The sequence below is a fragment of the Ahaetulla prasina genome, chromosome 5 (genome assembly GCF_028640845.1).
Source record: "Ahaetulla prasina isolate Xishuangbanna chromosome 5, ASM2864084v1, whole genome shotgun sequence".
NCBI classification, from domain to species: domain Eukaryota; kingdom Metazoa; phylum Chordata; class Lepidosauria; order Squamata; family Colubridae; genus Ahaetulla; species Ahaetulla prasina.
Window position 1 is genome coordinate 55,427,940 of NC_080543.1, and position 16,756 is coordinate 55,444,695.

Sequence of the window (16,756 nt, forward strand, 5' to 3'; positions counted from 1 at the left end):
TCATGCAGCAGGAATTGTCTTGGGTTGCTGTTTATTATGGGAACAGAAGACACTAAGATATTCAATGGGTTGTTGTGCAAGTAAGTAGGAGGCAGAAGTATTAAGTTATGTTCACCACCTTGCATTCATCATCATTATAATAATAATACTCGGATGCTATTTAATGGGCTCCTAAAAAGATAAATACATCCTCCAGGATCTGCGCTGCATATAAATTCAATGGAATATCAGCATTATAGGCATCCCCAGCATTGTCACTGTTCTGACATTTCTTTAGAACCTTGTTTTGATAATATTACAAACTTCTTTTGATGATATTTCCCACATAGTCTTATTACTTAGAAGCTGATGGAAATTAAGAGACTGGGGCTGAATAGAGGAGAGTAAAGCAAGAGTTCTGACAAGCAGAAAAATAATGTGGATTAGTAACAGATTGCAAACCAAGTCAGCGGTGAGGTGGTTGAAAAGAAAGGCAATTACAGACAACCAATACATTTTATAATATAAAATAACACTTCTATTTTATTCCGTAATGGCCAAGATGTAGTCCACATAGTATCCAGTTTCAGGCAGAAAACTTTAAGGTTTTAGAGAAACTGAGACAAATATAAAAAATAATAATAAAAACTATCAGGGACTCAGAAGCTAAATGAAGCTTCTAAGAAGAAACTGAGAACATTTAGTCTTAAGAATCATGAATATAATTGCATATTTGAAAGTACACAAAGTGAAAGTGTTTTCCTGTAATTCCCATAATGCCATTACAGAAATACACAAACCTCTTTCACACAATGGAATCAATTATCTATATATAGGAATGATTTAGTTTTCTGAACTGAGCAGGAAGTTGGGATTCGATAGCCTAAATGGTTATCCTATATATAATCATACAGTTAAAGATGATTATGCATGCAAATCTTTCTGCATGAAACAGAAAATCAAGGCTAGGCATATATAAAATATTCCATTCCAGAGCCAGAACGTTCTGTTGTAGAAGAATATTACCTTGAAGAAAGACTACAAAGGTAGTTATGTAAACATAGCTTAACCCAAAAAAGAAGGAAAAATGAAAAAAAAACCTCAAGCATGCCCTGTCATGATTCCCTTTGGCAGAAGATGGAGAGACTGTCATGCCTTCAAGATCATATTATTATACCCTGCAACAAGAGTTCCAGTAGTTCATGTGAAGTCTGCTTCCTGACCATCAAAGGACTGACATCTGGGAATCTAAAAGGTCTATTGTTAAAGTTTTTCTCTGAACTCTGAAGGTAGTCCTTACCAATTGCTTCAGCAACCATTTGCAGTTATGATGGTGCTGAAAAATGGTGAGCAATGGCTGAATTTATGACCTTCCCCTCATTTTTATGTCATATGTTTACCATTACAGTCCTGTGTAAAAATCACAAGCATAGTTGTGACCACTTCGCTCAATAATCTTTCCAGTCCAAATTGTGACCACTAAAAGAAAACTAACCTATACCGATACAGCCGTTGTACCTAGCAGCTTTCCAGAAGCGAAGCTTTTGGAATAGAAAATGGTTGACAATGTTCCATGGAACATAGCTAATGAATTTCAATTACATGAAAATGGAATCCAAATGAAATTGAGCTATTTTCTAACAGTAAGAACTAGAAAGCAAAAAAAAAAAATGGCCAATTTCCCTTCCCAGGAAATATTTGATTCTATGACCTAGCCGATATAACTACAAAACTGTAAATTCCTGTTAGAGATGATATACTAAATATCAAGATAACTAGAAAAACCCTAGCTAAAACAATGTATTGTCTGTCTTGTTGAACATGAGAAAGAAATGTATCCATGTGGCGCAAGTGCAAAAGAAACAGGTATATTATAAATACTATGCATCTGCATTTACCACCAGCGTAAGTTAACAGCAGACTCTCCATAGCATCTTCATAAAATTGCTGCATTTGTTTGCATATGGTTTTTCATCCCATATAAACCACCAGGGGTCATTAGACTGTATGAGAATACATATGAAATGTCTTCATTGCAATAGCTTTCTGTTTGTTAATGTTATTAGATTTTGAGGTTCTAATTCACTTCTTAAATATATTCAAGCAAATTTTGGTATTTAAAAAAATTCCATCTCAATTTATTCTATGTATGTTTATGAATTAGAAACTTGCTGTTCCCAACCAAAAGTAATGTGATTTACTGAAAGTATACTAGGACAATAATCCTTTTTATACGGAGAGCAGTGGCTCATATGGTTAGGATGCTGGGTTGGAAGTTAGTGACCCGAGCGCTGCTGCATGGCGGAGCGAGCTCCCATCCAGCTCCTTGACGGGGGCATGAAAGGAGCCCCCATGATCTCACCGGCTAATCTTTTCAACCCAGAAATGCCTTAAATGATGCTTCCGCTATGAACAGGAAGGGGACCCTTTTCTGTACCTTTAAGTCATTCTTAGGCACTAAAGTAGAAATAAAGCTATACCATTCCCAGCAACATAATTCAAACGAGGCACAAACAATTTTCAGTTATCTACAAATATAGGTACTTATTTCTTACTTTTATTTAAAAAGAGAGTGGATATTCATTCAACCCTATTAAACTGAGCTGATGAAATATATTTTTTGAATTTTAAGTATTCCTCCTTTGTGCTTTAACAATGTTTCATAGCAGCATTCCTATGTTGATGTTCAGCATATGTAAGTTCATGTTCAACCAGATACAACTTTAAAATGTGCAGTTTGCATTTCAACCTTTGAAAACTACAAGGCATATAATAGAAATATCTAATTATTCTGTGTAATTCAAATTGTTTGAGGGAGCACTTGATTTCAGATGATTTCAGAACATGTCAAACATCTCACTTCTGAAGTTATACTCTTAATTATAACAAGTCAATTGTTCTTCATAAACATTTTAATAGCATAACAATTTCAACCTGCTTTTCACTCTGATTATTGCAAATAGGTATAGATAGTAGAATGTTATTTTTCCAGTCTATAGAGTTAAGGGCCTCTGGTGGCGCAACAGGCTAATGCAGCCTATTATTAACAGCAACTGCTTGCAATATTGCAGGTTCAAGTCCCACCAGGCCCAAGGTTGACTCAGCCTTCCATCCTTTATAAGGTAGGTAAAATGAGGACCCAGATTGTTGGGGGGCAATAAATTGACTTTGTATATAGTATACAAATGGATGAAGACTATTGCTTGACATAGTGTAAGCCGCCCTGAGTCTTCAGAGAAGGGCGGAATATAAATGAAAAAAAAGAAAAAAGAAAAAAAAGGATAGTGATCTGAAAAATTGTAAATAAAACTATAGTAACCCACTGCTAGTTAATGTTTCATGTACCAAATGTGTTGGAATTATTCATTAGAAGAGATTAAATATGGCAATTTTAAATCCAGCATCAGATTTATCAAAGGAAAAAAATACTTATTTTTCTGTTTCTATTCATCATCAGTCACATTTCAGTCAAGATGTTTATTCAATGGTAATACAACGATTAGATTATGTTACTCTTCTTACAATACATGGTTAATAATCATATATTACTTAGTTAATTAATGAATCTATTAAAACAACTTAAGTAAAATAAGAATAATTTGCTGTGACTAGGTTTCCATTTTCTATCTCAGCCTTGTTAATTATCTCCAAGATATGCAGACGATATACATATGCCCATTGTGATTTTGTTTCATATAATAGCAAATTTACCTTTCCCTTACCAAAGTAGTAGCAGGTATTGCATATGTTATATGTTTTTTACAGAAAGATAAAAAAATAATGCATTCTTTTAAAGTAATGTGTATTGAATGCTGAATAGAGTTTTGCTAAAATATGATGGGGAATCCTTTGTATCCATGACTAAACCACTAAGAACTGAAAATAGAACCAACCTTTAGACTCATGGGACAGAGAGATATGTTCCGTATATTAGTCTAAGTAACTGAGATAGTGATGAAAGAATCTTTCCTGAAATTTGCTTATTCCACAAATTACTAAAATGATAGCAACATTAAGTAACATTTACAGAAATTAGAACGTAGACACGAGACATGAAGATATTCAACTACAAAAACTAGATCCCATCACTTGATATTGAATCTTGAACCAGTTTATGGAGTGCTTCATTATTATGTGATTATTCAGCATCCATGAACCCAAATATTCTACCAAATATTACAAACTGGTTCAACTAGGTTAATTCCTCTAGAAAACTTTCTCATATTTCTTAAGATGAGTTTTATAAACCAGAATGGTTTTGTTAGCTTTGCAGATTTAAATGTTAAACATAGTGTGTTCATGTAAATGACAAGTATTCACTTGGAATAGAGAAATTTAGTTTTCATTTCAAAAAAAAAATTCCTAATACTTATATTGGCTTCCCCCACCCCCCATCAAAATAGATCAAAATGGAACACAATCAATGCCATTAATTTACATAATTTATGTAGGCAGGAAAATCTATAGTTTTATAAAAATGTAGCACATTAGACACAAAATTACAACTATGCTGGTGGCAATTCTACATAGCCATCAATATTTCTAGAGAAGATGCATCCATACAACTTTATTTCATTTTTAAAAGGGTATCAGGACATTGGACTACAGCTTATATCCACTTACACTGGAATAAGCACATTTCTTTTAAGCAAAGATATACAGTACTGCATTATTACTGTCACAACATTAGAGGGTACAAGTGATGCAATGTTCTCAGTCTGTCATATGAGTATCTCCATTGAAAACGGTATATGGGAATTCACACTTTTTTGAAATTATATATATTAAGCTACAGTAGTTTTTAGGTTCATTTTTCTGACACATCCAGTAAGCAGTGCATCTTCTAGGTAACATGTTCATATTTATTGATTTATAAGTTACAGTTATACCTCGCCTTCCTTCAGGAGGGCAAGGTAGCATACACAGCGCTCTCTCCTTTAATTTTTCCCAAACCACGTGAGGAATTTTGGGCTGAGGAGTGTGATTGGACCAAAGTCTTCTCTCCCCAGTTTACTCCAACACTTGGAACTATTACACACCCACTGGCTTGTGTTTGCACTGATATTTCAAAACAATATTGAATATTATCTTCACATGTGCCCTCTTCCTTCCAGATCATTTGTGACAAGTTCTTCCATGAGGTTTTCTACGCTGATTTTCCCTCCTATACTATTCAATATCAATTTCATACTAAATAACACACCTAAAATGCCTTTTAAACATGATTTTATAGACTTTTCCATAGCATCTGACTATGACTTGTTATTTTTTGGAGAACCATTACAACTTACCTTAGATTTTTTTGGTAGGAAACTCTGTTCAGCAATTTAACCTTATTTTGACAGACACTGCTTCTCTGTATCATTTCTATATATTTTTTATTTGTTAGACCCTGAACTGTTCAAGAAACCTGGAAGTAATCTCTATGTAAAAGACTAGAGTATGCAGTGCTGTTTTAGAAATTAAAACATTATGAATGTAATGCAGCTGTCATTAGGAAAAAGAAACTTATGAATATGTGTGCGTGGATTTTGAAATGCATGTTAGTTAATTCATACACATATAGATTAGGTAAAGTATATATTATGTCCATCTGCAACAATACTTTGCTGATCCAGGAAATTATTATCCGCTTCTTAAAACCAGAATATTGAAGTAAATTTAGAAACACAGCTGCAGTATATAGACTAGTTTCAATTGGAAATAAGTTTCACTGTATCAGATTTAACTCGATCCAAAAATTAGGTAATCTGAATTAAATGATTCAGCACTTAAAGCAATTTCATTGATTAAAGTTAACTGGAATAATAAAAATTTGAAAACTCTAATTTATAAAATAACCAAGTGCCTTCTGGATAAGGAAATACTATCCAATCAACATTAATAAATTTCTTTTTATGGAGGCAATTTTAAACTACAGTCAAATTCATACTGAATCAAGGGGGAGATTTATAGGCTTCCTTTCTCTGCCCCCATTCCCCACACCCAAAAGATCCTAAGTGTTGGTGCAGCCACTGAGGGACTGCAAATACGTTTGCTATATTAAGGTAGCAAAATACATGTACTGATTTGAAAATAAATTTTTGGGGGTACTGAAACTAGGTTCCATCCTTTCTTTTCAAATCCACTGCAGAACTTACACAGTGCCTTAACATGATAAGCACTGAACTGAAATTGAGATTAGGTAATACATTGATGATAATTGGCAACTAGTTCTTATATTAGCACCTAGTTCCTTGGATTCATATAGTTCAGAGACCCTGAATCCACTATTTCACTAAATTTGGCATGTAATACTTCAGATCTTAGGTGGATCAAGAAAACCCTGGTGCCATTCATGATCCCAAACTGACAGTTTCAAAATTTTAAATATAATTGATTGGCTTATCCTCGAGCTGTAGTTGCCAGAAAAAAATAAGTAAGCTTTACATGTGCTTATACTTTCTAACACAAGCCTTTTGATATGAAATTAAACTTTATCTTTAACTACACATTAAATATCCTCACTCCCCTATAACTGTGCAAGTAATAAAATAAGCCAGTACCAAAGATTAATCTGACAATAGCTTTCCTTTTCCTTCAACTTTTTATAAACCCAAGCAATATATGTGGATTGTAAGTAGTCCTCAACTTCCAACAATTTGTTTAGTAACCATTCAAAGTTACAACGGCTCTGGAAAAAGTTACAAGTCCTTGCACTTACAACCACAGCAGCATCCCCACAGTCATGTGATCAAAATTTGGGTGCTTGGCAGCCAGGATCTATTTACAATAGCTGCATCTACAACTTAATGACCATTTGATTCTCTTAACACAACTATCTGATTTAAAAATAGAAATTTTGGTCCCAGCTATGCTCATAGTTGAAGACTACCTATATCAGTTTTCTGCTCATACATGTTAACGAATGTAATCAAATGCCCAAATACTTAAAACCTTGTCCAAAATGGTGTAATTCGTAATTTATAAACTTGTCAAATTCTTTTACCATGGATTCCTCCCTTAGCTACTTCTTTCAAGTAGCTAAGCCTCTTTGGGGTACTCTAAGTCAATATTGATGAATAAATAAGAATAAAAAGCACAGTTCAGAAAGGGTAAGCCAGGATTAGAAAGTATTCTCCATAATTCATGATTCTGTAACATATTAATTTATGTATACTAATTTTACACACATACATATAGAGTGAATCTTTTTATTATACTACAAATTATTGCGATTTTTAGATTACTTGACCTTAAAGGTAATTTTATAGTTCTATATTTTAAAAAATCTAGTTTCAGGAAGCACAATCTTGGTGTCAAAACTGATACATGATAGGAAGCAGAAAAATATAGGATTAAGAAAAAGGACTAGCAAGTGTATTGGACCATGGCTTTATAAACCACAGGTGTGACATGGTGAATGAATAAATGAACGAATGAATGAACATGAATGAATGAACATGACTGGATACAAAGGTTCTGGTATTAGCCATTTGAATGTTCTACTAACAATGGAATGAAACATTGAATGCAATCCACTGGAAGCAAAAGATTATATGCCAAAGGAATATATGATGTGCTGATCAGCTGTTCTGTGCCCAACAAAGCAGTAGTAGCACTGGAGCTGGTGGCAGCCCTGAAGTTTTTGTTGTGCAGACTGCTATAAACTTATTAAGAACTTATTGAGAACATATTTTGTTTTGAATTAATGGACAATCTGAACTTTAATAACTATGTATTGTGGAATGCCAGTTGTTTAAAAAAATAAATTGGAAATAATTCCAGTATAGGTTTCCTGAAACAATTGTGAAAGTAATAAATCGGTGGTTTGAAAACAAATCTTGAGACAACTGATAGGCATTGTGTGATAAATAAGGCCTCATCATATTTAAGTATATTTGATCAAAAGGAATTATTTCTAATGTATTTTTCTTTCCTTTGGATTATAAAAGGATATAAACCCTAGACAAAAAATGGCAGAACATTAGAATAACATAGAGAAGTTAAAAAGTAAAAATATAAGACAGCTGTTGTTTGAAAGTTGTCACAGCTAAATAATAAATGCAGCCAGCGAATCACAAAGCTGATTTCCACATCTTCTTTTCACAATGAGATTCAGGTAAAGGACTAAAAAGATAGCATTTGGGGTATGGAAGTGTGTGTATTTGAGAAATACAAAGAGGAACAGTTTTTCTCTGTTTCTATCTTTTCTATTTGAAAATGTATTGAAGTTTAGAGGGGAAAACTCTGGTAAATTAACATTCAAATTCCAAATCTGCTACTTTGGTTGGAGTCAAAATATTTGAAGTGTTCATTTTACTAAAATGTATATTATATCATTCTCTATCAAAATCAATTTATCAATTCAAGCTTTTCAGGATGAATATTGTTCTTCATTATTCATAATCAGAATTCAAAAATTAAAGGCTTAACATTCCAGCAGCCCGGATTATATTTTGCTTGGTAGGAGTAATCCGTCTGGAATGAATATAGAAATGTGGCACTGCCAACACCTGAAAGCTGAACTTACCAAGAAGTGGGACTGGTTGGGATACAGAAGCTGATATACTAGCAGAAGTTACAGGTGGTGGAGCATTTGGATATCCTTTGGAGCCTTCTGCATTTTCACCATTTCCTCTAGCTCCAGAAACTACTGTTGGAATAGGGTTCCCTATAGAAGAGTCTTTTGTAGTATCTTCATTTATAGTGGCCACAGTAGCTAAAAATGACATTAATAACATTTTAAATAGCATAAACTTCTATTTGAATTATCTTTAACACCAAACAACTCTCACTTACAATTTGGGATATTTACTCCTCCAGAAGGAGGGACAGAAACTGGAGGAACTGAAACCGATGGATTAATGGGAGGCGGTGGTCCAGGAGGAAGAAAACCTACGAAGAAAGAAATAATGAAGTATTACTTTTAGAACAGCCATCCATTCAACTGATCTATAAACAGAAAGACATACTTTCTAGAGTAAGGTAAAGGTAAAGGTTCCCCTCACACATATGCGCTAGTCATTCCCGACTCTAGGGGACAGTGCTCATCTCCATTTCAAAGACGAAGAGCCAGCGCTGTCCGAAGACATCTCCATGGTCATGTGGCCAGCATGACTTCACACATAATTCATATGCCTACAAACTTTCTAGGAACAATTATATACCTGGTGGTAAATGCATTGGATTGAAGCCTGGTCGCATAAATGGTGGTGGTGGTGGTGGAGGAACTCCAGGACCAAATCCAGGAGGTGGAATTCCTAATGGAGGAGTAAATGTAGGATGCTGAAGAGTACCAACCATTGGAGGACCTGGTTGATGTGGTGGCACCTGCAATTGGATAAAATTATTTCCATTTTATTGCATAGTTTCTTATCCTTACAGGTAACTTTACAATGATGTCAGAAACAGAAAAGTGGTAAAGTTCATTTTTATTAGACCCTCACATCTCAAGTCCTTAATAGTTAGAAATTTAAATTCTGAATCACAAATAAAATAAACCATTGATAAATGCTATTTTTAAACCAAGACACAGTTCATATAGAAACAGTAGTGACAAAAGCAAATATTCAGAGGTTCCTTATTTATCAATGCTTCTCCCTTTGGCACAACTTCTATTATTTCTTTAATTAAGGGTGTACATTTAAACGACCTAGTAGGTCATACAATGTCACGTAAGTGCTGTTTGAAATGTTGTTTTAGGGTGTTTTCCAAAAATGTGTTTTTTAGATGGAGCAGTGCAATTAGTGCACCTATAGAGTCCAGCACAAAAAGCTACTAAGAATGTTTAGGTTATAGTTCTATCTCTCAGTGAAATTCTTTAAGATTTCTTTGAACTGCTTTGCACTTTTCTTCTGAATCAAACTTTTCCCATGTTGGGATTCATCATGTTGGACTATATGCTTCTATCGTTACAAAATTTGAAAATATAATTAATACAAGGTTTATTATGCATAACCAGCAACACTAGTATAATGTTATTTAATCCAGAATTGCTGGAGAATATCACAATGGGAAAGGATCTTTAATTGTTAATATTTTTGGTTTGTTTGCTGAGTTGTATAATCACTAGTTGTCTGTGATAGCTAATCTCTTTTGCCATCAATTCTTTCTTGTTAGCATCAATAAAATGATGTAACATTACCACTCATGATATTGTCATATGTAAGTTGAATTGAAATAATTTATACTTTAATGGAACTAAAAATAATACATTTCTGATTAGCATAATTCTTCATGTTCAAAATTTTAAGTGTAATTGGATAGGGAAAAATTTTAATTACAAATAGTAAAATATTTTAAATGCTGCATCATCTCTATAAAACAATTGGTTAAAAGTAAATGTGTATATATTTTATACATTCAATTTTTGCTACACAAGTAGACAAATTCTAAGATAGATTAAAACTATTAGATTTTAATATTTTTATAGTTTTATTTTCCATTTCGTTATTTGTTTACAAGGTATTTTAAATTTGGGGCAAAGCTTTACTTGCTGTTCAACAGTATATTGCATATGCTCATTTACAGGCAGTCCTTGACTTACAACCGTTCGTTTAGTAGCCGCTCATAGTTACGACACTGAAAAGAGATTTATTACCAGTTTTCACACGACCATTGCATTATTCCCATGGTCAAATGATCAAAATTCGGACACTTGGCAACTGGCATGTATTTCTAACAGCTGCACTGTCTCAGGGTCATGTGATCACTTATTTGTAACCTTCCCAGCCAGCTTCTGACAAATAAGTCAATGGGGGAAGGCAAATTTGATGTATGATTCACTTAACAACTGCAATAATTCCCTTAGCAACTATGGCAAAAAAGGTTATTAAATGGGGCAAAGCTCATTTAACTCTTACTTAGCAACAGGAATTTTGGGCTCAATTGTGGTTATATGTCAAGAACTAATTGTACCATACAACATCTTAATAAAGAAATTAAAAGTGAAGATGGTCATTAGAGATAATATGCTAGGATAACACTCTTTTAATTTAAACTGTGATTAAGGTAAAGGTAAAGGTTCCCCTTGCACATATGTGCTAGTCGTTCTTGACTCTCCTCTCTGTTTCAAAGCCACAGAGCCAGCGCTGTCCGAAGACCTCTCCGTGGTCATGTGGCCGGCATGACTAAACGCCAAAGGTGCACAAAATGCTGTTCCCTTCCCACCAAAGGTGATCCCTATTTTTCTACTTGCATTTTTTTACGTGCTTTCGAACTGCTAGGTTGGCATAAGCTGGGACAAGTAACGGGAGCTCACCCCATTATGCAGCACCAGGGATTAGAACCACTGAACTGCCGACCTTTCGATCTACAAACTCAGTGTCTTAGCCACTGAGCCACCCTCTAGGTCATCATGTTTGCTTTCCACAAACTGAAAAACTACATAAATATGATAGTTTTATTTTTTTCTGGTTTATGATTTGATATCACTTCCTTCTGCTATGAATTTAGCATCTGATATACATTCATCTACATATGTAAACATACTTGAAGCTATTACATAATTTGAGGAATATTTGAATATTTTGATAAAAATATATTCATTTTTAAAATTCTTGTTAAAGTAATTTTAGTTCTTAACCTTGTTTATGATTACCGTTTTTTTCCATGGATGATACTTTTTCTTAAAAATATTTACCTAAAAATGGAGGAGCGTCTTATACATGGGGGCTGAGAGGAGAACCAAGGTTGTGAAACTGCAGATATCTTATCTCTGCAAACTAGCCTCACAAGCGAAATTTCTGATTGCAGAGACAAGCTAACAAGTTTCCTCCAATCATGAGCCTTATGTAACTGATGTCAGCTGATGCTGCGGAGAACCTGTAGCCAGTGCCCAGATGTGACAGGAAGCTGTAATGTCCGAGCGTTCTGAGCCCATAAAAATGTCAGAAAACAAAAAAATAAATACCGGTACCAGTAATCGAATGTCTTACTCTGCAAAACAAATGTTTTCTAATTAATGTTTAAAATATTGATTTCTGAATTTTGGGTAAGAAAAGTGAAGGGGGAGGTGTCCTATACCTGGGAACATCTTATAGATGGGAAAATATTATAATTACATAATGTACAAATTATCTGTCACTACTGTTTCTAAAAATTAGTTTATTTATTTTTTTAAAAAAAGGTTTGTAGTATGATTTATTTCAGCTATATCATTTTTTTAGCAAAGTGCTAAAATGCTCAAGAGGTCATCATTTTGAAAATCTAACACACTTCTAAAGCTTTATTTCTTAGGAAATCTACTCTGAGTTTGACCTCAATTTCTTCATGAAAGATCCTCAGAAATTATACTTTGTAAGTTAATACTGTATATTCTTTCCACTCAACAGAAAGATTACTTATTATCTTATCCACAATGAGGAAAAATCCTCAATTTATATATCCCTTTTTTAAAATGCTGTGTAATAAAAGTAATTTCAATTGAAGGACACACTTATGTTATTTTTCAGGTTCTCATTCACAATTAAATCCAATTTAACGAATCTGCAAACGGGGCCTCAAACATAACTTCTATTTTCTATTAATTTAATTCTCATGCTGATTTTGTACACAATGAAGTTATCATGGCCTGATTATTATACAATGTTTGCATGTTAATATTTGGGAGAATTTCAAATACAATTTTCAACAATTGAACCCATATTACACACATATCAAAACCAAGTATTGAATTACTTATTTAGGAATAATAAAATTTATATGAAGTTATACAAGTATCCAATTGAAGTATGAAGTAAAACAGAGGGAGGGAGGGAGAGGGGGGAGGAAGGGAGGTGTTGAACTTGCCTGTGGGGGTGGTACTGTTATTGGTGTAGGTATAGGTACAGGCATTTGGACTGGCAAAGCTTTGGCTACAGATGATGTTTGTTCATTATGTGCAGTATCACCACTTCCAGCCCCTCCATTCTGGGCTAACTGGTTTTCTGATTTTTTTGGAATTCCTTTCCATTCTATAAAAGATTAAAAAGAATGTAAAAATATTTGATCTCAATTTATTCATTCAGTTAAACTTATCTTTAAATTGCTTTAAATATGTTTAATTCCTAGTGCACACAAGGTTACCTAAACACATTGTATACAGAATTCATACATGTCTTTATTTATTTTTCTTTATATAAATAAGACGAAGGCAAGTTTCTTCATAAAAAATGTAGCTTTCTTTTAAATACTACATCTTCAACTCAGTCTCTTTATACTGCTTTCTAATCATTATATATTCAGAATTATGGCCTAGGCAAGAAATATTTTTATAGTAATCCAGCATAGAAAACATTCCACAGTTTTTTTTCATGAAAATGATTGTTTATAAAACTAGATTAATAATATCCAGAAGTATAGACAGAATAAACAAATACAGATTTCACTTCCATTAGTGGAAAAAGTATCTGTATATCCTAAATCTATTTAAGACCATTTCACAATATTCAAGTTTTTCTGTGCAACAGATGGATGAAATAAGCAGAAACTCAAAATACTTTCCTCCTCAAATGTGTGTGTATATGCTGTCAAGGTAGCTTCGTTTTTTTAAATATACGAACTAGAGCTCTGAATTTTGCAAATACTATTTAAAGTGGCGCTGCATGAAGTATGAACACAACACTAATTAGAAACTCATTTAAGCAACTGTAACTGTTTCTAGGATTGAATATACTATGGTAAATCTATGCTGCAGCTATAAATTCTTGGAAACACATGCAGCTACTTTAATGAATTGCAGGAAGGTGCAGTATTCATCCTGGATCATCCAAATATTTTCCAAATTGAATCCAAACTCTAGACAGCCATAAAGACTTCATCAGAGCACTTCAATAAGGCATAATGTACTATTTTATTCAGGCACTTGGATTTTCCTTCCTATTTGTTTCCCGCTAATGCAACTGTATGTATATATGTCAGCAGTTTTTCAAAGTCACATTAACATGTCAATTTGGCAAAAAAACCCAAAACATTTATACATCACCACTATGAACTAAAATTATATGTAAATATTGAATAATTTAACATACAGTACATAGACCCACGTATAAAATGTCCTTAGTATATTAAATTTAGTCTATAATCATATGGCTCTCTAAAATGAAGGTTATCTATTTTTCTAGATATATTGTACATTTTAGTTTTATGCATTCTATTTAAATCCTGCTTATTATTATCTGAATTTGTATTGTCCTCTAGAAGTCAGTATTCAGCATTCAGAATAGACACAGTCCTAAAACAGATATAAAATTTAATGAGAATTGTTTTATCATTGTTTGAGGGATTGTCACAAAGGAGAGGGGGTCAAATTATTCTCCAAAGCACCAGAGGGCAGGATAAGAAATAATGGTTGGAAACTGGTCAAAGAGAGAAGCAACCTGGAGTTAATGAGAAACTTCCTAACATTAAGGGCAATTAACCACTGAAACAGCTTGCCTTCAGAAATTGTGGGTGCTCCATCACTGGAGGTTTTTAAGAAGAAACTGGACAGTCACTTGTCTGAGATTGTATAGGTTCTCCTGCTTGAGCAGGGAGGCTGGACTAGAAGACCTCCAAGGTCCCTTCCAACTCTGTTATTCTGTTCTGTTCTGTTCTATTTCTATTTCTATTCTCATGTCTAGGATATGCCAAACTTGCATAATTCCTAATGTAGCATTTAAAAAGTAAGATATATACCCTGAAATTTGGGATTGCTGTGTAATTTGGGATTGCTTCTTGCTCATCAACTATATCTTGAAATATTCAATTGTAATGAATTTGTTTACAAAACCATGTTTGCTGTATACTGGATACAACTGTTTCTAAAAGGGCCAAATCCATGGCTTGGATACAGCACAAATTGATTTGGCGACACAAAGAGAAATTTCAGTTGGTGAAAAATGCAGCCAATTGGGTACAATATTGGAACCACCTTTCACTTGCAATTTTTTTGGCTACTATTTTAGTAGGCACAATTTAAGAAGGTAATGTTACACTTTCTGTCCTGACTTCCTGAAGAACCTGTTTCAGTATTTGAAATCTTAAAAGGAAATTCTTTTAAAATATCCCTGCTTTCAACTCCTTTAGTTGCTTTAATGGACAAAGAATATTGTTTTCAAGGTAAGTAACAAGCTCTCTTGGGAGCAAACCAACTCTCTTCTTTCGTTTTAAAAAAGGCATCAAGAGGCCACATCTGCAACCAAGCCTTTTGCATTCTTTACAGAATGGTGTTACCATTTGACTATCTAACTTCCATACTAATTAATGTTTAAACTTTATAATTGGGTCCGGAGTCACTCTGTGAGTGAGATTGGCAGTTTGTAAATTTGATATTTCAATATAAATGAATATATTAAGATTTTACGAATGGTATTCAGCTTTATTGCATTTTAATTGAAAATGAATTTTCAAAACTCATTTTGACCAAGCCTCTTTCATATTATAATTCTGTTATGTTTTGACAGGGTCTGTATTATTTTCATCAGCTTAGACAACTATAACCAAGAGAAGCAGTATTGCTATGTATCCCAATCTCATAGAGTCATATAGTTGAAAGGGTTATTTAAACTGTCAAGTCTAATTCTCTGTTTACTTATAGAACTCCAGCATCCCTGGCACATGGTTAACTCTCTTATCTGAATTCACTTAATGAAAAGAAACTCTGCTCTCCCCTTAGTAATTCATTCAACTTCCACTCTCTTTCTAATAGAAATATTTTTTCCTAACATTCAGTCAGACACTTCCTTCATAACATGAATAGGTTTTGACTTCTTCTCTAAAGTATTGAAAAGGGCTAAATTATCTCTCCTTCCACATCTTTTCATAAGAATTAACTTCTAATTTTGAATTATCTTTATTGTGCTTTTTCTGACCCTATTCTAATATATCCAAATCCTTAAAGTGTAAACTTAAGACTGCGTACAATAACAAACTGTATTTTCTTCTCTTGGAGGATTTCAGACATTTAGAATCACATACTACTTCCAAGCCTCATATCCATGCTAAGTGGTTTTACTCAAAATTTCATTTTTCCTTAAAAGCTACTTTTTGTATGTAACATCTAATTCAATTCCTGAATAGCTGAAGCTGTTTTTTAATTGATTAAAATATTTTATGTATACAAAGATTTTAATTAAAACTTCTATTTAAACATAAATTTATTTTCTTACCAGAACTAAGTGTATCATTGTCCAGCATTCCTCCTTCACAAAAGCTTTCCAAATCTTCAGGTTTAACTTTACCCCATGGTATGTAGGTAACACCTAATTCTACATCCCAATACTGCTTATAATCTGGCTTAATTCCTTTATTTAAAGCCCAAGCAATCTGAAGGAAAAAGAGCACACTTGTCAGACTGCAAGTTTTACTATTAAGATAATAAATTATATTCATTCAGTTCAATATAATCATAAAATCAGGTAGGTAATGAACTGGTTCAATCACAGTTAAAGCTATGCAGAAATTACATGTATTTATTTCATATCCCTTGCTGATTATAGTGGTTCAGCCGACTCCACCATGAATTCTTTCCCTTTTAAATTTTTTTAGTGACTTATAGTAAAAAAACATGTAGTTGTGGCTCTTTGCCTTTGGGAAGTGAAATAGGAATAACTGCCAAATACTGTTTTAAAATTATCAAATGCCAATCAAATTGTTTGACGTGGTGTGCCACACACAATCTGAAAAGCTAAACTAGTTGAATCAGCCCTACAACTGACATTAAACTACAGATAACTAGAGTATATTTTCCTACTTTTCAATCCTACAGCAATATAAATATAAAAAAACACAAGTGAGCCCAATTATGCAAATTTACCTCAACACGTATAGGTGATAT

General features: G+C 33.4%; 1 protein-coding gene across 5 annotated transcripts in view; it reads right to left on the reverse strand.

Annotated features, from left to right (window-relative positions):
* SCAF4 (SR-related CTD associated factor 4) overlaps positions 1-16,756 on the reverse strand; it is a 63,658-nt gene that overhangs the window by 4,455 nt on the left and 42,447 nt on the right. For 4 of the 5 annotated variants that reach the window (XM_058184698.1, XM_058184696.1, XM_058184695.1 and 1 more), the window contains 5 exons: positions 16,089-16,245; positions 12,751-12,914; positions 9,129-9,291; positions 8,761-8,856; positions 8,492-8,680 (listed from right to left, as the gene is read on the reverse strand). In XM_058184698.1, coding sequence (XP_058040681.1) covers positions 8,492-8,680; positions 8,761-8,856; positions 9,129-9,291; positions 12,751-12,914; positions 16,089-16,245 — 769 coding nt within the window. The remainder of the gene's footprint in view (positions 1-8,491; positions 8,681-8,760; positions 8,857-9,128; positions 9,292-12,750; positions 12,915-16,088; positions 16,246-16,756) is intronic. The other variant, XM_058184699.1, reaches the window with a different exon arrangement.